The sequence below is a fragment of the Octodon degus genome, unplaced genomic scaffold, assembly GCF_000260255.1.
Source record: "Octodon degus isolate 3935 unplaced genomic scaffold, OctDeg1.0 scaffold00034, whole genome shotgun sequence".
In the NCBI taxonomy this organism is placed as follows: domain Eukaryota; kingdom Metazoa; phylum Chordata; class Mammalia; order Rodentia; family Octodontidae; genus Octodon; species Octodon degus.
In genome coordinates, this window is record NW_004524610.1 from 12,903,687 (window position 1) to 12,926,232 (window position 22,546).

A 22,546-nucleotide genomic window follows, 5' to 3' on the forward strand; every position below is an offset into this window, starting at 1 on the left:
GTATCATCTGGGCTTCAGGAGGGGAAATAGGCAGCAGATGCCAGGAGGGCCACCAGGGCAGCAGTGGGCAGCGGGCTTCCAGGAGAGGAAGGGCTTTGAGCATAGCAGCAGGGTGCAGGGCTGCTCGGAAAGCAGAGTAGTCTGCACCAGGCGTCCCTGCCTGATTTGGCCGGCTTTGGCAGCTTCACCACTGCCTCATTTGTTCTCATCAAATGCAAATAAATACTTGAGGATGAATGTGTCTGGGCCTGCCCTGAGGACAGGCAGGTGACAAGTGGCAGTGTGAAGGTATTGACAGGGCTCCCTGTGTCTAGAAGTTTATATACCTGAATGTCTGGTGGCATCTGGAATTCACCCCAGGGAGTTATTCCTGCGGCTGCAGGATTAGTTTCCAGGTCCCTGGGGGAGCCCGGAGATTCTCTGAGAGCTGTGCATCCCACCTACTGCGAGCTCGTGCACCTAGCCGAGAGCTGGACCCCGTGGAGGAGGCGAGAGCTGGCGGAGGAGTTCCACATCACTCCAGTGCAGTTTGCCCGGTCCTGCCTTACGTGTACAGCAGTTCAGCTGCGAACACCTTTGTCCTTAATTCACATTGGTGCTGTAATTAGAATTCATATTTCAAAACTTAAAGTAATAAAACAAATGTAATACCCTTGGCCGTGTCTCTTAATGATCTGTTATTAAAGATAAGCAAAAGTAGGCAAAAGAACTAAAGAGAATTGGATCAATTAAAGGTAGCTGAAGCCAAGCCAAACAAAACCTTAGCCTTGCATATTTCAGGTCTAATTGTTTGCTGACTGACATGGATGTAGCCACACGCAGCTGTCATGTTTCATTTACTTAATAAGTGACTTTTGTAAAGTTTTTAATTTTGATATTGTTTGTCGAATAGAGACACTTGACACATTGTCATACTGTTTTCTTTCTTTTTGTTGTTGTTGTTGTTTTATAGCTCTTTAGGTTAAAAGAACTGATTATTTAAAATGAAGCGTTGCAGGGCCAGCCACATAGCTCAGTGAATTGAAGTGCCAGCAGGCAGGTGAAGGGGCTCAGCGGTTCAATCCCCCAGCTTGCTGTGCTGGCCCCACCCCCAGGGCGCACTGAGACTGTGATAGAGACTGGGCGTGGTGGGGCAGCCTGTAATCCCAGCACTTGGGAGGCTGAACACAGGAGAATCACTATGAGTCTGATCTAGTAGTGAGACCCTGTAGACCCTGCCCTAAAATACAAAAAAAGAAAAAAAAAGCTTTATAAAAACCTTTTCAGTTTTAGGACCTGAATATTTCATTAGGAATTAAAGTGAGTTAGGAAATCTCTAGGTCATTTTGCAGTGTTGTTGCTGGGGTCTCAGTAAAATTAGCAGCACCTCGAACCTAGGCTAACATTTTCTGCTGGAGGACTTCTGTGGAAGACACAGCAAAGCCAACGGGAGAGGCCATAGAAGCGTTTCCGCTCTGTTTTTGCCTGTGGCGGGGGGCTTTGAAAATGCTTTGAGGTCTTCAGTTTTTGAGATGAGTGACTGCAGAAAGAGCAGATGAGATGTACTTTTTCGGGATTACAGGACGCCTTTGAAGACCTGAGGAGCCTCACCCCCACGCCTGCGTGTGTGCACGGCCATCATTTTGCTCATATTTCGTACATCACCTTTTGAAATCTGTCTGTGGATCTGTAGCTTAGAGGAGCCCCCCGTGTGTCTACGTGATACTGCATTTCTGTTTTGATTTTGGCTGTGGGTCAGTTTTTGGCAGTTCATAATAGGAGAAGGAGAAAATGACTGAGATTGAATGTGATACACAGGAATGTTAACTTTCAGCTTTAAAAATATTTGTGCCAAACACATGCAAGTTCCATAGTTCTGAAGTTTTACTTGGACGTGACACCCGGTGGTCTTCTCTTTCTCAGCATTGACAGTGCAGGGTGGCTTGCACTCAGCAATGTGTGCTCTTCAGCCACAGGGTCCTTTAAGTTGAGTATCAAGGTTTGGGGCTATTTCTCATATTTCGTATTTGTCAAATAAACTTATGTATGGCATCAGTAATGTCATAAAAGTAAAATTACTTCCCTGAAATGAATTACAAAATTTGTGCCTATTTTTTAGAATTCAGAATTCAGAATTTTCTATCAAACTCTTTAATATCATTAATTAATAATTATCATAATGGCCTGCTTTTTCTACTCTTGCCCAGTAGATGGTACTGTCAGCCTTACTTTGAAATACTTGATTTTCAGATTTGATCATTAAGAATCTGTTTTTTGTTTAAAGTGTCATTTTCTAAACAGTACAGTTACATTTATAGCGTTCCCATCTCATTACTGCTTACCATTTCCTGAACCAGCGTGTACTGCGGACGTGTCACCTGGGAACTTGTATCGGAATCCATAGTAGGGAGAAGGCAGCCTCTCATTCCTCAACTGTTTCAACTCCTTCAGCTTAGAAAATATTCAGTGACTGTTCATAGAGAATTGTCTAAAGTTCTGTTTGCATCTGGTGGAGACAGTGGTGTTTGATTCTGGGCTAAAAATTTTCTGATTCAGCATTAGAATATCTTTTAATAAAATAAAAATTTAGTTGGCATGCTGACCAAATAGATTTTTTTCTCAGGTTGGAAAATGGAAAGCTTTGCTTAAGTACAGTATATTTGTGTGCTTATCTACATTTTGATGAAAGGCCTAGGAAAGTTTTATTGTCCCTTTGAACTTCGGCTTTTGCACTTACTAATCATCTGTTAAAATTTGAGTCTCTCCTGCCATTATGTTTTATAGAAAGCCAGAAAGAAATCAGAAAACTGTTTGAGTCATCAGCGCATGACTATGAGAATGAACCTTGATGTTTCAGAAAGACCAGGACCCCACACAGAGCTAGCGGTTAGGACTTAAACGTGCGCTGCAGCCAGGTTGTTGTGGAAACATCCTTTGTGTAGAGCTTGCAGTGAGATGAAAGGAAGTTTTCAAAATTAGAAATGAGAATGTCCAGGAAATCAAAACCCCACTCACTTTTCAGGGATAAAATTGTATGTAGCCGGTAGACCATATACCTGGGCAGCAGGCCCAGCCATCTCCAGGGGGCTGTGAGGACTAGATGGGGAAGCAGGAGAGGAAGCGCGCAAGGCAGTGCAGGGAGGGGGAGGTGTCGTCCTGGAGAGGGGGATGCGCGTGGATCACCCATCCTCGTCTTAGAGTGTCAGGAGCCGTTACTTTCTTCCTGACTAGGTGAGCTTGATGAGATCATTTGATTCTTGAGAAAAACATAATTTTTTACATTAATGAATATTTAAATGAGCAATAAAATGAAATAACACCTTAGTAAAAAGTCTATCAGGAAGGACAAGTAAAATTTAAATAAATGGGAGCAATATAGGACTTTGGTAGTGAGCCTGCGGCCACCACCGTGACCATTTATGACTTACTTCCTTTAAACCAAAACTCCAGGGCTCAGGTTAGTTGTAGTGTTGGCCCTTTACGATGGGTGAGTGAGTTTTGGGTGGCAGTTTGGGTGCTTGTCTTTAAAGGTTTGCTGTCACTGGTGTAGGATGTACAGCCTGCCCCAGCTCCAAAGTGAGTAAGGTACAAAGTTCTCCCCACCCATAGAAGGCTTATCCAACACTTAATTTGTTAAAAGCACCTGTCACACCCGGCGCATTGTGAAAAGCCTTTGTGTCAGCCGTGACACAGTTACTGTGCTGAACACTTGCGTAGTTTTGCCTCTCTCTGCTGTGTTGTCCCCAGTTTCGAGTAAATGAGTTTGGAGCCCTGGAAGTTATTACAGATGAGAGTGAGATGGAAAATGTTAAAAAGGCAACTGCTACCACCACGTGGATGGTGCCAACCGCTCAAGAAGGTAAGAAGGAGCCATCAGCATTTCGTTTCTTCCTACTGAAAGATTTGAGATAAGGATATCTGAGGTTTTATAATAGGCTGGATGATTGTTTGAGTCTCATGTTCTTAGGTAAACTTCTGTAATGAAACTGCCAGGAGCCAGCTTTTGTATTTTATAGTAACTATAAACTATCGTCTTTGCTAATGCCAGATCTGTAATTGCACGAGGTTAGTTAAAAATTATTGAGTTGGTCCAAGTCGTAATTGCCTACCCAGGTTAGTTAGCCAAGAGCCTGCCACTTTTTTCTCATCTATCCGATGGTTGTAACTAACACCTATATGCTGATGACTCCTAAATCTGTATCTCCAGCCCCGACCTCTCCCCCGAGCTCCAGGCCCGTATTTCCACCTGCCTACTGGACATCTCCACCCGGATGTCCCACAGGTACCTCAAACTCCACATGTCTGAAATGCAACTCATTTTCTATTTCTTCCTCCCTCCAAACCTGCTCTTTCTTCTGTAACTCACATTTCAGTAGATGGTTGCGCCAGCCCCACAGTGGGCAAGCAAGAATTACAGGAGTCGTCCTGCGTGTGTTCTTCCTACCCCCGTGCCCTGTTACTTAATGCTCTTGGGTTTTTTTTCCTGTGTGTCTCAGATCTGGCCTTTTCTATTGCCCTAGTTTTTAGGCCCTTATTAACTCTCCTGCGAGCCACTGCAGAGGTCTTTTCAGTAATCGCTGCACTTCTCACTTCACCCCCTTCCTCCTTGGTCTCCCCTGAAGTCAGAGGAGCTTGTGTAGACTGCTTATCTGATACTGTGCTGGTTTCTCTTTGCCTCTTTAGCAACACATACCAAGAGCTGGGTGGCCTGCACGTGCTGCTTGCCTTGTCACTTCCCTCTCCGTGCCCACTTTGTATGTTGTGTCCCCACCACGCCAGCAGCACAGGATTGTGTCTGGCCCCCATCTTGTGGTTTCATGCTTTCTTGCCTTACTCATGCCGCTTTTCTCTGGCTAAAGCGCCATTTCTCTCTGTCCATTTGGTGGATTGCTCCTTGACTGTCACAACCCTTGGCTTTGTGTCTGAAAATCCTTCCCTGATCTTCCCCTAAGCCGAAAGAACCACTTCCCCCTTTTGCTCCTGAAACGTGCTCACGCTCCTGTTAGTGCATGCCCCTCAGCTTGTTAGAAGCCTCGGTCTCCTTGCCTGTCTTCTCTTCTAGACTGTGAGCTCTCTCGGCCGAGGTCTCTGCTGTCATTGTCAGTGTCTGGTGTAAATCGGTGCCTCACAAACGTTTGTTGAATGAATGGTTGCTTCAGGTGGAGGATACTGTGAGCTCCTAAATGACTTGGATAATTATGATTCAGGAGATCTGCTACATGAAAAGTAAAACAGATGCTGATTTAGTTAAGCAAAACAAAATTGTTCATCAAAGGGTTATAAATGTGAAGTCCCTTGATGGCCTTTTCAGTTTTATCAAAGATACTCGTAGATTACAATTCTACAGATGGACTATTTTATCCTCTGAGTGTAGTCACTAATGAAGTTTTCTCTATTTTACTTTGAACACTGTAGTTATAGCCTTTCACAAGCTTTTTATATCTTTTCTGCCAGTTGCTTTTTTGCTGTATAAATGGTTAGAGCAATCCAGATTCTATAGCTTAATAATTCATTCAACAAACATTCTCCCTTAGTGTGTTGCTAACCAAATGATTAGAAGAAAAATTTACTAGCATTTTGCAGTGCCTTCTGTCACAGTTTTAACTCCTTTCTCCTTCTTTTGATCTTCTAGTCTTTTCAGAGAAGACTGGAGTACCTTTCCGGTTGAAGGAACCGATGAAAGTAGACGGGCTTCAGTTCTGTGAGAACTGTTGTCAGTACGGCAGCGTAGATGAGTGCCTTCCTGGAGGAGGCTTTTGCAGCCAGAATTGTGCTCGGCATGTCAAAGACAAGTAGGTTTTGCCTTGTTCCATCTGTGAAGTGGGCTGTAGGTTTAGGGTCACTTGCCTGAACATACAGAGGTTTTGTGTCCCCTGATGCCTGGCTCCCCTTCACCCCCCTAACCCCCAAGAGTTCTCTAGAGACGCAGCCCTTGGGGCCTAGTGACCCACGTGGGCCCAGCCTTAGCTGTGTGCTGCCTGCAGCCCACCCCGCCTTAGCCTCAGCCCTGTGTCTCCATGCACCTGGGTGGCCTCTGCTAACAGCATTTAGATTTTTCTGGGCTGCCCGCATTTTGATGATACTCCCACACTTATGAAAGATCAGTGAAAGCTCCGCGCAGGGAACAGAGCTGCCACGGGTGGGCTGTCCGTGGGATGGAACTGGCTGCAGTGGACAGGTGGTGTGTGAGTCGTGTTGGGACGGTCTCGGGTCCAGGCTGGGGTGTGGGTGTGCTGAGCAGCACTTACTTCGCCCCTGCAGACACTCGTTCGCGCCTCAGCTAGGGAGCGCGTTCGTGAGTACTGTTGTGGCCTTTGAGCAGGGACCACACAGCCGCCTTGCGGGGAGCTGCTCGTGTGTTTGAAGCAGCACAACCTTGGGGTTTGTTTCTCTTTCCAAAGTTGTGCTTGGCCTTTCCAGTTGGGTTTGCCTCTCTTAATAATAGATCCTTCCTTTGGTATTGCCCTGAAGCCAAGCATTTTAAAATAATTAATTCTTTTATTAATATAGTTGGCAGAGGCAGTTTATAACAATTATAAACTTGTTAGAACCTATTTCACATGTATTGCTGGGCCCCTTCTGAAATTGACATATGAGATCATTTCCACTTTCTAACCTGACACATGTCCTATGTCATAGTGATTGTAAGTGTTCCCTGTACATGATATTGTAATACTATTGCTTATCTCCTGGAAATGAAGTATTTGTCCTGTGGGGAATGATATTTTAAAAATAACTTATGCATTTGATAATCACCGTGTAGATGTTTGATAGGTGTTGTTTGCTGTCACTGTTTTGGGGTTATAAACACAACAGAGATCAGAAGGAAGAGAGGGACACAGGAGAGGACAACGAGGAAGAGGACCCTAAATGTAGTCGGAAGAAAAAACCGAAGTTATCCCTGAAAGCCGACGCCAAGGAGGATGGTGAAGAGAGAGATGATGAAATGGTGAGTGTCTCTTCTGCAACCCCAGGAAGCATTGGGTGGCTCTAGACTGGGCAGTGTCACTGGCACAGCCAGGACTCTGGGCCAGTTGGTTGTGCTCTCCGGGCTGGCTCTGAAATTGTCACTGGCTGAGTTACTCACCTCTCTGTGCCTCAGGAAAGTTTAAGGCGGAGGATTTGTGATTTATACTTTCGAGTGAGTGCTGTAGCCTTGAGGTATATGAGCAGGAGTAGAACCAGGGAGCCCCGCTAGCCGCTTCTTGTGGTGGGCGGCAGGCAGTGGGCTGGGGTCTGTGGAAGAAGTAGGATTGCCAGGGCTTCTGAGAATCTTAGGTTGTTGAAGCGAACCACTGCCTGGGTAATCCTGTCACTTACTGAGAGTGGGAAGGCAGGGGTAGAGTAGAGCACCCAGAGTCATTTAGCTGCCAGGAGTTGAGACGCTCATCAGCCACCAGATGGAACCCCCGGGAGTCCTCGGATACACACTGCCCCTGGAGGCAAGGGCAGAAGTACAGATTGCAATTGGAAGTGTCCAGCATTGAAACTGGCGTGTAGCCCAAGGCGGGCGACAGGCGGGGAAGAGAAGAGACCAGATGAGCAGAGACACTGGCAGAGAAGCCTAGAAAGGGGGCCATGAGGTCTGAGGAGAAGCATGGCAGAAGGACGAGGAGCTGGGAGAGGGGGGCTAAGGGGAGAGGTGTGGGGGGAGCAGAGTGCGCTTCTTGGAACCCACCTTCTCTGTTTTCTGTGACCTTGGGCCAAAAGCAACACGGCTTGTAAGAGAACTGTATTCTTACTCTCTTTAGAAGTCAGGAAATGAAATTGAAGAAAAGGGTAACAAAGAAGAACGCTTTCTGACAGCAGTCTAACTGTTCATCGGTGCAGTTGCATGAGCTTATGAGCCATCATTTTCCTTCTGTGCCGTAGGAAACCAAACAAGATGGAAGAATCCTGAGGGGCTCGCAGAGAGCCCGGAGGAAAAGGCGTGGGGATTCGGCCGTCCTGAAGCAGGGTGAGCTGATGAGAGAAAGGATTTACTTGGAATCTGATAAACCTGGAATTTAGTTCCTACACTAACAGAAGTTGTAGTCTTTTTTTTTTTCCTTTGACTCAGTTTTATCAGGAAAACCAAGACCTTGGACCATTGATGGTGATATATTCACAGATGGATATGCCAGTGTGAAATCTATTAATTTATATGATTAACATATGGTATAACAGGAAATTTAGGTTTTAGAAAACGCATTTGGCTAAGAAGAAAGAGGACATAGGTGGTCACTTTTCTTCCTGGATGGAATTGTTCCCAGGAAGTCAAAATCCTTTCAAAGGTTGGGAAAATCAAACTGCACACATCTACTGTGTAGGCTGCCTGCATTTCACCCCAGGTATTTGAGCCTCTGGATTAAAGCAGTGACTTGAAGAGCAGAGGCTTTGAGGAAGTAGACGAGGGCAAGTGGAAAGTGGTGACGTAGAAGGGTTTCAGCCCGAGCGTGGGACACCTCTTCTCTGCTTATCTTTCCATCAGGGAGATGGTACTTGTGTACATACCTTGACCAAAGCCTCTGTCCTCACACAGTGTTCAAGGTTTAGGTTCTGCGCTTTCTCAGAAGTACAAGCTTGAGTTGTGCTGCCTGGCTTTCTTGTGGGTTCCGCCTACAGCGTACTGTTCCCTGGGAGATCCCCGCCCTTGGCCTCCTTCCCTTGGGAGTTTGGCTGAGGACCAGTCCCCTCACTCAGGATGGACCTTGGGCGGTTTTCCACAGAGACCTCAGTGTCTTCCATTGTGCTCCAGCCTGTTGGGTTTTTTTGCTTTAGATACTCAGATGTTTTTTTCTTTCTTTCACTGTGTCTCCACTATTGCCTGTGCGGGTGCATCACGTGAATGCTTTCCCCCAACTTGGCCGCTAGTCAAGCTGCCACTCCTTTTCTCATTACCAGGACTTTGTCAGATGAATCCAAAATGAAATTAATATTAACTGCCCCCTTAACACTTAGGCTTTTATGTCTAAAAGTCTGACGCTTGATGCATCAGTGATGTTGTCTGCCTTTGCAGGTTAGTGGCTCTTCCCTAAGCCCTCAGCCTCAGCCACTTCCTCTGGGGGCGGGGGAGTTGTGAGCCTCTTGCTTGTGGGAGCTTTCACGGCCTGGAGGCCTGAGGCACTGTTCTGTTTCGGCTTGCTGCTGGCCTCCTTCCTGTACTGAGTTACTTGCATCTTTCTCTGCCTCTGCCACTGTGGATGTTTGTGGGACTCACTGCCCGGCCCTGGGCTCGCCCCTTGGAAGATGAGGCAGAGAAGAGACTGAGAAATACCAGCCCTGGAAATAGGGGCGGAACCAGGCAGTGAGAGTTATCACGGAGGCCTTTCGTTACTTGTAGATGTGGAAATTCCTTCCTTCAGTCTCACTTGCCTTTCAGGTCTGCCTCCTAAAGGCAAGAAAGCTTGGTGCTGGGCGTCCTTTCTGGAAGAGGAGAAGGCTGTGGCGGTGCCTGCAAAACTCTTTAGGGAGGTAAGGTCCCCTTGATCAGCATGGTGGGTCCACTTCCTGTGTGACTTCAGAGTCATGCCACGCACATGCACACGTGTACATACACACGCGCACGCGCACTGTTTTTCCCCGATGCCTACTAGACTTGCTTTCCTGACTTCAGGTGACAGTACTACTAAAAAATCAGTAAGGCAAAACTGGCATGGAATTTTAGGTCCGCATCATGGCTTTGAGAGAGTGTGTTAGAGATCTCTCTTTTAACAACAACACGTCTGTACATGGGTTAGTATATATATTACATGAGTATAGTAGAAATGTTCTTTCTTGGGTAATTTAAAATCAGTTAAAAGTGGAGGTTATTAGGGATAGTTCAGAATAGGAGCCATTGCCCCCGAATAGAGCAGAGAGCTGTAGACTGTTACGTGCGTACGGCTAGGTAGTAAACAGTCAATCCTTTGCAGGGCTCCGAGGGTCTGTTGGTTCCTCCCAACTGGGTTGTGTAGCGCGAGGGGAACCTTGGTGACATGCGCAGGCATGGGCGTGAGTGTGTCCCGACAGCTTGGTTTGTGGGACTGGTGGCTGCTGGATTAGACTACCTGTAGTCTGCAGACCTTTGGTGCAAGTTACTGTGTTATATTTAATCATGATACGTCATAGATCTGCCATAGGAGTCTTTTATGTGTGAACGACCACAACAGTTTTTAAAAAGTGAGTAGTAAATGAGAGAATGATTATAACTACCTTGACAATATTTAATATAAATGTAATAGCAATAACGTATTCGTTTTCTGTCACCTTAAACCATGACAGATTAGACTTTTTCATACCAACACTAAAGTGAAACTGATTTCTCGCATCAGTGTACATTTATGCGATTCAGAATGAGAAAGAACATGAAAGTGTGGCCCCAGGAGCCCGGCATGTGCCTGGGGGCTGCGCTTCCCCGGAGCGATGGCTGGACCAGTGTCTTTTTTTCCTGCCAGAGACTTACCTGTGTGGGAGCACCTATGGGCGGGCGGGCGGGCGCATAGCCCATCCCGAGCCAGGGCGCTTGCTGGCTTCTGCGTTTTTGTGTCCCTTGGCGGTTTGGGGATTGCTGCACCTCAGTTCTTTAGTCCCTTCATCCTTTACACGAAGGCATGGTTCTTCACGCCCACGTTCACCCCGGGCTGTCTGGGCTGCTCCTTCTCGAGCCTTTTGCTCTCCTTGCTGTGGACCCTCTCAGCACTGGCACACCTGTGAGCACCTCTGCTGGCCCGTTTCTTAGGACACTCGGCTTCTCAGAGCTGCTGTGGGGCAGCCGGAGCGGACTGCGCTTCAGCCCCAGCAGTGATGCATGTGGCTTGTCGGCTGTCCTAGTGCTGCAGCAATGTTGCGTGTTAGCAAGTCTATAGATCTTCACTCATCTGATAGGTACCTAATGTGGGTTTGGGCTTAATTTACTTGGTGCGACGTTGATGGATGAGTATCTCTACAAGTAGGTAAGACAAAGGCTCCAAGATGTTAGGTTTCCACGTGGCGACTTGTTTATAACCTTGTCCATTTTTCATCAGTCCTTTTGGAATTTTAGGAGTAATTTGTGTATTTACTTAGTCGTTGAGAATGGTAATTATTCACATTTCTAACGGGCCCCAGGGCCGGAGTGAAGCTGCGGTCGCTCTCTGTTGCAGCACCAGTCGTTCCCCTACAACAAGAATGGATTCAAGGTCGGCATGAAGCTGGAAGGCGTGGACCCTGAACATCAGTCTGTGTACTGCGTGCTCACCGTGGCCGAGGTAGGCTTTGCCTCTCTTTCATCTTAAAAGAAAATGGTGGTCATCGGTTTATTTCATTTGTGGTACTAAGGACTGTGCTTCTTCCTCAGCCTTTTGTCAGTTTTTATTTTGACTCCGGGTGTTGTCCAGGCTGCCACTGAATTTGCAGTCCTGCTGCCTCAGCCTCCAGCATAGCTGGGTTGCAGGAATGTGCCGCCATGCCGGGCTTTGAGGGGCGTTAGTAATGAGAATATCATGGGTCGAGTGCTTCCTTAGTGCCTGTGTACGTCAGCTCACCTGATCTGCCTCACGATTCTACCCAGTGCAGGTCAGGGGTTTTTGTACCCATTCTATAGAAGAGGGAACTGAGGCCCAGAGGGATGAAGTAATGTATGCAAAGCCACACAGCCTCAAGACATTGTAGAATCTGGGTTTGAATCCAGGTCTGTCTGACACCATGGACTTTACTATGTTCCTTAACATAAGGAAGAGGGTGACAGATAACTTATTTTCTTTAGCATTTTGAGAGTGTCTCTGAAAATTTCAGGCACTGTTAGTCAGATACACATACCTGTAGCCATAGAGTAGGACTCCAGGGTACTCCTGAGAACACAGCCTTTTCTAAGTTTTCCTGCTGTGCTGGCCTTCCTGCTCTTTCTCTTGAGCCAGCAGTGTGCATCTTAAAAATTACCCACAATGGAACCTGATGGTCTGGGATCTGGGCACTAGTGGGCCTCCTGGAGTTCTTTCCCCGGCTGCTGCAGGACTCAGCCCTGCGATGGCTGGTGGCTGGCAGCTGGCTCTGAAGATCACAGTGACCGATGGCCGTGGTCAGAGCAGAAAGCCTCCCGTCCCCGAGCTCAAATTCATTTTTTTTTTTTTTTAATTTTAATTTTCCTTTCTTTTTTTTTTTGTCCTGTCAGAGGTGAATATTCTATTGGCATCTAAATACTTTGGGGTCCGATTCAACTAAACATCTAATACTGTCTAGCAGTCTATAATATTAGTGGGTTATCCTCAGAAGTTACTGACTTGAGCCTTTTACAGCTCATCGTATTAATACGGATTTACTTTATATACCTCGTTTTTATACTTTTCTGCTGGATGGTTAAGACCAAGATATAGCAAGACCTATATACCAAGGAATGTAACTTTTGTGTCTGATAAAGTCAGCCAAGTACTCTCAGGATTTGTCCTGTAGCCCTGCACCGCCCTTTGTACATTCTTTGTAAGTGCCTGATATGAGGATGAGTCACGGCCATTGCTTGACCAATTTGCTCTCCTTGAAAGCTTGAGAAAATGTTTTTTCTCTCCATGTGACTCTCCCCAGGCTCACTTTAGATCATTGAACACATTTCTCCGTGGCTCCATAATCTTCTTGATCAGAAATCAAATTCATTCTTGAAACAGCAGGCTTTTGAGACAGAACAGGCTCTTCACCTTTCACATGAGAAAACCGAGGCCCTCTTGCTGTGCTAGGCAATGAAAGGGAAGGCCGAACGTTCTTACTCCCACTCCGAAAGTGAGTGAGACACTTCGCAGCCTTGCTGGCGTGTGTGAGAGTCCTGCGGCTCTCGACGGTGTGTGGACCTTGTGTGTCTTTTCCCTCCTGCGCTGTGCGCTGGAGTTGGCTGGAACACCAGGTTTCTTGGTGGGTTTGTCCTGTGAAGAGGGTGAGACTCCCAGGGAGGGACAAGGTGTGCCTAAGCGCGGGGACTGCAGAGCAGCGGGAGAGAGAAGGGCTGTGGCCACACTGGAAGGCAGGGGCAGCGCTGAGCAAAAGCGGGCGGAAGGGCAACGTCCAGGGCCTGTGTGCAGAAGGCGGGTCCAGTTAAGCAGAGACTGCTGTTGAGAAGTTAGTGCTAGAGCGAGAAGGGGCTGCTAACGCACTTGGCTTCTGAGGGATGTTTCCTCTGTCCAGGTTTATAGTATAGAAGTTAGGTTTCTGATTGTGAAAACTTAATCTAGTTAAAAGTGCTAGCATCTGTCCAAAGCCCTGCTTCCCTATGTAGCGTAATACCCAGAGTGATTTGCTGTGCCCCTCCCGGTGTCGTCTGTTCTGTGAAATACATGTGTGGATTTTTTTTTTAGACCTGAATGATAGATTACATGATATTCTGCAGCTTTTGTGACATGTGGTGTGATTGAGAACTGTAATGAGTATTTAAATTTAAAAACTTGAGTAAAAACATAATGCCATGGAGCTGGGAAGGTAGCTCGGTGGTCTGAGCGCCTGCCCAGCAAGTGCAGGTACCCAGGTTCAATCTCCAGGACCGCATGCTGCGCCAGCCACTGAAACCAGACATGGTGGTGTATACCTGTAATCCCAGCGCTGGGGAGGCTGAGACAGGAGAATCAGTATGAGTCCAAGGTACATAGCGAGACCCTGTACCAGATTAAAAAAATAAATAAATAACTAAAAGATTCAAACAAACTAACACTGCTGCCATAATCTCCCTTAAGATACTCCAAACACAATTATCCTGTCATTCTTGGCACTTTTTGAGCCAGTCCTGGAAGGCCCCTTTCATGTCTTTAGTGGTACTCTTGTAGCTGCCTCAGTATCCTGAGCCAGTCCAGAGTGATTGTTTTCCTGGTCCTTCTGACGGGGGAGGAGCCCGAAGTCACAGGGTGAAGACCCAGGTCAGGTGGTTGAGGACATGGTGTCTTGTGAGCCTGCCTTTCTGTTTGGATGGCAGTTGGCTGTGTTAGTCCTCATAGAGACGCACAGAGGAGGACTTCCACAGCTGCTTCAGAAAGTAGCAGGTATGATGGGATCAGTGAATTCACCGTGAGAGGGCAAGGCTGGGGATTTGGCTGAGTGGCCCAGCACCTGCCTGGCGAGCGCAGGGTCCTGAGTTTGAGTCCCATACCAAAAAAAGAAAAAAGGAAGAGAAAGTGAGAGAGGAGGATTCGTAGCTATGTCTCTTGCTGTAAGGAACTTTTCAGCATAGACATTCACTCTATTTTGGTCACACCTTGTACCTTGGATATCTTTAATACTGTTGCTCATTGGGTAGCGCTCCATTTCATGGGATTGTTTTCATTCACTTAACTGTTGTCATGTGGAGAATAACTTTTTTTTCTTATTCACAAAAGTATTCAAGTGAGTATTTTCTTTGTCTGTTTTTGCTTGTGTAAGTTCATGTACTCCAAGCTTAGAGCTGCCAAGTGGAAAGTGGCCTTTAAACTTCTGCTGTGTGTGGCTATAAGTTGACCTACATATGTGTCAGTTGTTATTTTCTCTCTAGAGATGCACGAACATTTGTTTCCTTAAGATTGAGAGATGTTCTTTTTTATTTTTATTTTTCCTCCTTCCTGCCCTCTTCTCTCCCTCTTTTCCCTCTTTTTCTCTCTTCCCAATGAGAAGAAACCATAAAGCATTTGAATTTTTAAGAAGCCGCGAGAGGGCTGAATAGTAGGCATGGAGCGAGCGGAGGTGGAGGGCGTGGGCAGAGCGTCCAGGCACATCAGGAGGTCGAAGTTTTAGCCAGGAGGACCGAGGAGGAAGTGGTGTCCTGAGCTCAGCCAGGAGCTGAAGGGAGGCATAGGGAGGAATGAGCTCGGGAAGGCGCCGACTGCAGGAGTCCCAGAGGTTTTGTAGGACGGAGACCACAGGGGCTGCGGGGCAGAGCACCCTGCCAGAGAGACTGAGCTTCCCCGGGGATCCAGGCTCAGCTCTGTTGCAAATTACATATATTCAGTAGGACAGCTAGTATCTTTTAATTGAAAAAGTACTGCTGTATAAAAAAGATGCCCTTGCCTTCTCACTCCCATTTGCCAAAAGAAATCATTGTTAATGGTTCAGCAAATACAGAGTCTGCCAAAAATATATATACGCACTTCAGAGTTTCTTTTCCTGAAGTGTGTATACATTCCTGTTGGCAGACTCTGTATTCTTGAAGATTTTATTGTGAATTTACATATGCACAGATGCATGTGTTAGCGTGTATGTAAATATGCGCACAAATGGGTTTACTTTCTGTACACACTACACTCCTTGATGACACTACCCCGTCTACAGCAGCACACACATTGACTCCCACATTTATAATCTTTTCCTAAGATGACTCATCCTGCATAATTGGCTCTGTCATTTGAGTTCTAACAGTATGTGGCAGAGTTCTTTCCACTACAGTAACTGTACAGTGACCTCGTTATCTGAGGGTGAATGCTCTGCCTGCACTCATGTGCCTTTCTTGTGTAAGATTCCGGAGTACAGGTATTCCCCAAGTGGACGGAGGTCTGGGGCGTGGGTGGCTGCTGGTGACACAATCTGCTTTTGCTCTAGGAAGGACGCAGAGGGGACAGAATTTCTCTCAGCTCAGGATAGAGCGCGAGCCAGCTGAGGTGCTGGAACCCCAGCGTGTCCCCAGCTGGGGCTCTGGAGATAGCTGCAGGGACTGTGTTGTAGAAAGCAGGTTCTGCTTGGGCTGTAGGGAGCCTGTCTGCCCTACTAGGAGCTGGGTGTGGCTCTTCTGGTTTCCCAACCCCCTGGAGGAGAACCGAGTGATGGCTCCATTTCTGCAGCAGCCTGGGCTTGTGGCAGTCAGCTCTGGGCCCAGCAGGCGCTGGTCCTGTACCTTGTTCAGTGGCTTCCCCGCCAGCTGGCCATAGGGGCTTGTGTTTCCAGAAGTTAGCAGTTAGAGAGAGGGTGAGTGCTGAGGGAGCGTGGTTCTTCACCCCGTCTCTGTGCTCCGAGTGGTCCTTGAGGTGTTTCCAGAGCACTGCAGCTTAGCTCCTTGCAGAGCTGCTTTTCGGTGGTGTCATTTGCGGTGGTTGCTTTCGTTGCTGTTAGTGGGGTGGTCTGATGAGCGCAGGGCGCGTGGACCTGAAGCCTGGGCTCTTTCTGTTGGTGTGGGCAACTGTCACGACTTCTTTGGATGTCTCACCCTGCCTCCTTGTTCCAGGTTTGTGGGTACCGAATAAAGCTGCACTTCGATGGGTACTCCGACTGCTATGACTTCTGGGTAAATGCGGACGCGCTGGACATCCACCCTGTGGGCTGGTGCGAGAAAACCGGCCACAAGCTCCATCCTCCGAAAGGTGTGGTCGCTTTCTGCCTCCTAGTTGGGGATCATTAAAATTTTTTCTGATGTGCTACTTTAGAATTTTTAAGAAATAAGACTTAATGGTATCTCATATAGGTCCTAATTCAGGCTTATTATACATGATGAAAATACATTTATTAAAGTGAAAGAAATGTGTAATCTACCATAAGAGAGTAAATGATACATTAATTTACATGTAAAGTAATTTGCATGGTAATTATAATTAAGTTTGACTATACATAATTTTATCTCCAAATTTTTATTATTTCATATACATATATTGTTGAAAAAAATCGACATAAAAAGTAGTTTTAGCTACATCGTGTAATTTTTATTTACTCCCATATCTTTGTATAGAAAATCCTGTGAAATTATGTTTTCAACATACAGATCATAATACTTAGGAAACTGAAAATGAGACTGTGACGCTGAAAACTGGGTTTGGTGGGAGTTGAGCTAATAATCACTTTCATTTGTTTATTGGTATTTGATTTTGTGTTGCTGGGGATCCCATCCAGAGCTTCCATGTGCTGGGCAAGTGCGGTACCTCTGTGCTGCACCCCAGACCAGGGATTTTACTTGTTTCACATTTATATAAAATTCCAAGAAGAAATAGACGCTGCGTTTTTAGTCCATCATCAGTGTCGCATTTCCTTCTTCGACTGTTGTATTCATTATTGTTTACCTGATGTCAAAGGTTCAAGCTAGTAGTTTGATCTTTTTTGTCCCATTTCAGGGCTTTAAAAAATTTTCTTGCCATTGCTGGCGCTTGAACCCAGGGCCTGGCATATGCTAAGTAAGCTGTCTCCCTGTAATAGAGTTTTATCTGCAGTCCTAAGGGATTTTTTTTAATGTCTTTTTGAGACAGGGTTTCACCGTGCAGTTGGGGCTGAGCTTGAGTTCGCCTTGTAGCCTCGGCTGGCCTCCAGCTCCGGGTGGTCCTCTATCCTCAGCTTCCGAGGTGCCAGGATTGCAGGCAGGTGTGCACCGCCGTGCGCAGAATGTATTGGCTTTTCATGGACTGACTGTCCTTGCTTTTAAGCAAAAGATGAACATCAGAACAGTATTTTCAGATAGTAAAAGGATTAAGCAAAATCCAGAGAAGGTGATGGTGAAAAGAAAATTTGTAAGCCCTTTTATAAATTAGCTTCTTGCATATGGTGCATCACAGGCTGATCTTTTCATCTACCTGCTGCACTTTAATGAAGGAAAAAAGAGCTTGTAGCAGAAAAGGAAAACGCTGCATTTGCTTCTGTAAAGAAACGTTGACTTTAATGGAATTGTGAAATTAAGGCAATGGACTTCTCTCTTACAATTTGCAAATCTTCAAAAACTTTGAATTGTCATTTAAACTGAAAAGACTTACCTGCTTTTTTTTTTTCAAGTTCTTATTTATTTATTCCTATCCCAAAATGGACTAGAGCAGGAAAATCTTGACTGACTGAGCTCACTAGCATGGACTGCTGAGAAATTGTAACTATATACTGATGGAGGTAGCTGGATGGAAAGTATACTCTTTACTGTAAAAAGTGTTTCTTTACTGTTTTTTTTTTTAATCCTGTCTATCACTGTTCACTTAGAAATGAAAAGGTAGTAAAAAAAAAAACCATAGTCTATATCTAAAAATGCATAGCTACAAATTATGAGTTCAACTTTGTAAACCCAAAAAATATGGCTGATTTTATCATGTGGGAGTTAGCAGTAAAGGTGAGGTTGGGAAAATAAGTGTGAAATATTTGAGTCTTTTTTATTCATGTGTGTTTATGCTAGGCTATAAAGAAGAAGAATTTAATTGGCAGACCTATCTTAAGACATGCAAAGCCCAAGCAGCCCCGAAGTCATTATTTGAAAATCAGAATATAGTAAGTACATACAATTTTTTCTTTTCAAAGGAAGTAATTTTTGAGCATGTCATGGGATAAGTGATAAGTGAGAATAAGGAGCCACAATCTTGTCTTCGTTGAACTTCAAAATTAGCTTGAAATCTATTTGAGTAAATATTTTATGGATCTATTGCTTATTGAACGGTAGAAAGCAACTTAGTACAAAATCCAAGTGTGCTTTATAATTAAGATGCCTAAAGATGAAATGACTGGAATCTTACCGTTAGCATCTTTTAATTAGGATTGTTGCTGAGGTGGGGCTCGTGCAGGAGGGCAAACGTGCCTGCGCGCCTCCATGTGCGAGCCGTCATGCTCCACCACAGCAGCTATGGCGGTACCTGTCATGTCCATCAGCAGAGCGTGGGGGGGTATCCTCCTGCTTCTTGACATGTATTCCCATTTGCCATTCCATGTTCCTCTGTTGCCGTATCTGACAGGATGTGATAGTTTTCCAGGTTCGGATCTGACTGCAAAGAGTAGGGACAGTGAAGTAGAAAAGCAAAAGTATCGTCTTTACTCCTGATAGCGACTGGCTGGGGAGATGTGCATGTCTTGTCTCTTGAAGACAGGTGAGCTTCTCATTTCTGAGCCCCACAGTGAGAAGGATCTGCCCCTCCCCAAGGCCAGAGAGCACGGGCCCTCGCGCAGCCGAGCCGGGGCTGTGCCGCTGCCCCCAGTCTTGCCTTCGAGGGTCTGACTGTTCCTGCTTCCCAGGTTTGCCTGCCAGGGAACAGCGAGCGATGGGGTGCGGTGGGGAGGCAGTGATGTTTCACGAGCAGCGCTCCTTCCCGCCAAGTAGAAATACATTCCAGGAGTGGGGAAAACCCTCCTTCTGGGAGATGATAGTAATGAGTTGGTGTGAGAATATTGGGCTAAGGGCCGAAGTAGTCTCTGATTGAATTGAATGTAAGCCAGGTTGATTGAGTTAGAGAACCAAGGACAGGGGTGGGCGTAGTGCAGTAGCAGTGAGCCAGGTTGTTATCTTATAGTATCTTAAGTAAGAGCTGGAGTGCTCGCTGAGATGTAAACGCTAGCCCGGCAAGACTAACCCCCTGCAAAGAAGGTGGACAGGTGGAAAGTCGTGCAGCGGCCTGCTGTATCCGCTGCGGGCTTCCTGATCCCTGTCTGTGTCTCTCTTGATGATTCAGGGATTTCATTAACCACCCTGCGCTGTCCCTGTCCCCTTTCATTCTGGGTACTGCTAATATGCACTACAACCTCAGGCTCTGTGCTTGGAATCTAAGTAACTCATTTTTCTTTTACTGGATCATCTACCTGCAAATAGTCAAATATTTATGGTTCTAACTGATAAATAATTTCAGGGCTTAGCTGTATGATGAAAATTTCTGTGTATTATTTATGGTTACTTCTTCAACTCACACAGGGCTTATTCTAATATTTTTCAGATATATAACTTCATTTTTACAACAATAACTATACATTTGTGTAGTTACAGTAAAATGAGAATGACATTTATTTTGCTTAAAGTACTTAGAATAATTCTCATATACTTCAGTCTGTACAGAAGGGCTTTTGGTTATTTTTTAAGAAAGGTAGAAATGGCTCAGAATGTATGGAGAATGTATTGTGATTGACATAATTCACATCCAGATATCTTACTCTGAGATTAAGATATTCTTCACAAAAGTGTATAAGGAATGCTTATGGGTTACTGTCCCTTGAGCAGCAGCTCACTGAACTTTTGTTGGTTTCCTTTTAAGTCCTAGATGGCTGATTTTCCTGCCATTCTAAAGGGCTATATAGATTAATAGCCAGTTTACTTGCTGCTATAATTAATAAAAAGTATCTGTAAGGGCCGGCCAGATAGCTCAGTGGATTAAAGTGCCTGCTTAGGTAGACACAGGAGCCTGTGTTCGATCCCTGGGCCGGCCCCACCCCTGGGGTGTGCTGAGATTGAGATTGAGACTGGATGTGGTGGTGCATGCCTGTAATCCCAGCACTTGAGAAGCTGTAAACAGGAGCATCACTGTGAGTCCCATCTATCTAGTGAGACCCTGAACATCCTGTACTAGTAATTAAAAAAAAAGTATCTGTAGTGTTAAGTAAATCTTGTAGTAATATGCAGCCTTTCATATATTAAGATGACCTGCTTTCTGTAGAGTAAGTACTCTTGAGCAATCTAAAAGTGGCCGTGAATTTGTACTGGCTCCTGGTGCACATTTTTAACTTAATTAAGTACATATCTTCTGCGAAGTAATTTTCATTGTTAAACCTATAATCAAGGAAGAAAGGCCAAAATGTGAACTATGTGGTGAATAAAACCTGCTAGTGAAGTTTTTCTAACTCATTTTTATACATGCGTGTTACAGCTGTCTTAATTGCTGCAGGGTTGGAGTGTTGTAGTTTTGAGACTCATATAGTTAATTGGGTGTAGCTATAGAGCATTTTTTACATTTTGGGTTTCTTTTTTTATTAGTGCTGGTTGGAAAGCCAGCCTGTGAAACTAGCACATGATTTTGAAATTATGCGAATACTGGAATGGATATGCGAATACTGGAATGGATAGCCGGGCTGGGAGTGGGAGGTGCCAACTCACAGGTCTTCGTGCTGTTGAGTGTGTGCTTATCTCTAATTAAATCTGTATTTTTCTGTAGACGGTGATCCCATCAGGCTTTCGAGTTGGAATGAAGCTTGAAGCTGTAGACAAAAAGAATCCTGCATTCATCTGCGTTGCTACGGTAACAGATATGGTGGACAATCGTTTCCTGGTGCATTTTGACAACTGGGATGAGAGCTATGACTATTGGTGAGACATTTTCCGTGAATGCTTTTTAACATTTAATATGTTGTACCTAGGTAAACAGTTTAAAAACAGTAACAGTGCAAAGCTTGCAACAAAAAATAGCAGTGTCCTGCCCCACTTTTTCTTGTTTCAGAGTTTTAAATTTTAACGTGTTCCACATGAGTTGTATTTGTAAGTAACATCGTTTAGTGCTGCCCCCTGATGTGTATCTTCCTTGTCTTTGTCCTGTGGAAGTGGCGTTCAGCCCCGTGCTCCCAGCATGCATTCGCAGGCCTGTGCGGTGACCCACTCCGCCCCGCAGCGGGGGCGGTGGCTCCTGTCACTCGCTAGGAACTTGTATGAGTCTCCCTTCACATTTTCCTGTGCAGTAGCTAATTTAGTCATTTGTGGTAGCTGAACATCAATATATTAATTGAGAAATGATCTTTTTATTCTTACCAATTTAGATACACTGTGTAAGGCAGTAAGAGAAAATTATTTAATTATAGAGTAGCTGTGATGAAGCCATCTTACTGTGATTAAATAATTGAACCAAGGATTATCCATACTTAACGCAGGTTCAGTCATCTCTAGAATGTGGTTTTCTGATGAACGACATTTGTAAACAGTTTAGTTCCATGTAGATAATACTTGAAATGAGATTATTTTAGAGAAGGCCCAGTCATATTTTTTAAAATATGACTGTTACAGTATCAAGAAAATATTGATTTATGTAAATACAGTTCACTTTCTGGAAAGAAATGTTTTTAGTATGCGTAAGTGTAGCTATTCTATAGATGTGTCAGTAATTTACTTCCTCAAACTGATTAGATGCTCATCAGTTTTATTTCCATTTTTTTAAGGCATTGGATTGAAATCCATTTGCTATTCACACACTATATATTTCCTATATGGTCATAGAATTTTTTTTAAAGGATAGGTAAATCATTTCATGATTATAGTACTTAGTTAACCAAGTTTTCTAAAATGTTTTTGGTTTTTCTAGCTTTTTTATGTAAGGCATTGTTTTTGTTTCCAAGATATCTTCATATTTAATTTGTGTTAAAAATTTTTTTATTGAATGATTGGCAACTGAGAATTAGCAGTAAAGTGGTTGTCTGTGCCCTTTATTTAGCATTAACCATTATTAGTTTCTTTATAGATTATCTGTTCTGTGTTTCCTCTCTTAAAATTTATTCTTTTTTTTTTTTGTGGTACTGGGGATTGAACTCGGGACCTTGCACTTGCCAGGCAAGCACTATCTCCCTGGCCCAGAATTTAATTCAAAGATTGTTTTGAATCCAACTCCAGAAAACACAGCATTTCATGGCTGATGACTCAATTTCTATCTTTTTAAAAATATGAATTGTTTTTCTTTGCCTAAGTATTGTGACAACATCACTAACATGTTTACCACTATTTCTTCCAGTTATGTTAGTGGTTGCATTTTTTTAAAAAGATTTTTTTAGTCCCAGTAAGTTACATGCTTTGTGATTGCTTCGAGTCTTTCCCCTCTCCCACTGCGTGGATCCCCATTCCCATTTCTCCTTCTGCGTGTGCCCTCTAGTGCAGAGGCTGGGTGGTGGGTAAGCCCCATCTCTTACACTCTGGATTTGCTCCCTGAATCCTCTTAGGCCACAGTTTCCCATTCCTTAAGTTTGCTCTGTAAATTGATGCTTTTGTCTGGGTACTGGGGCTCGAAAT

General features: G+C 44.9%; 1 protein-coding gene across 4 annotated transcripts in view; it reads left to right on the forward strand.

Moving 5' to 3' along the window:
* The window catches only part of L3mbtl3 (L3MBTL3, histone methyl-lysine binding protein), a 113,190-nt gene that overhangs the window by 28,133 nt on the left and 62,511 nt on the right, over positions 1–22,546 (forward strand). For 2 of the 4 annotated variants that reach the window (XM_023714280.1, XM_004630254.3), the window contains exons 3-12: positions 3,727–3,838; positions 4,187–4,261; positions 5,612–5,771; positions 6,796–6,928; positions 7,852–7,936; positions 9,341–9,432; positions 11,082–11,186; positions 16,076–16,211; positions 17,987–18,078; positions 20,715–20,866. In XM_023714280.1, the coding sequence (XP_023570048.1) occupies positions 3,727–3,838; positions 4,187–4,261; positions 5,612–5,771; positions 6,796–6,928; positions 7,852–7,936; positions 9,341–9,432; positions 11,082–11,186; positions 16,076–16,211; positions 17,987–18,078; positions 20,715–20,866 (1,142 nt within the window). The remainder of the gene's footprint in view (positions 1–3,726; positions 3,839–4,186; positions 4,262–5,611; positions 5,772–6,795; positions 6,929–7,851; positions 7,937–9,340; positions 9,433–11,081; positions 11,187–16,075; positions 16,212–17,986; positions 18,079–20,714; positions 20,867–22,546) is intronic. The other 2 variants (XM_023714281.1, XM_004630255.2) reach the window with 2 other exon arrangements.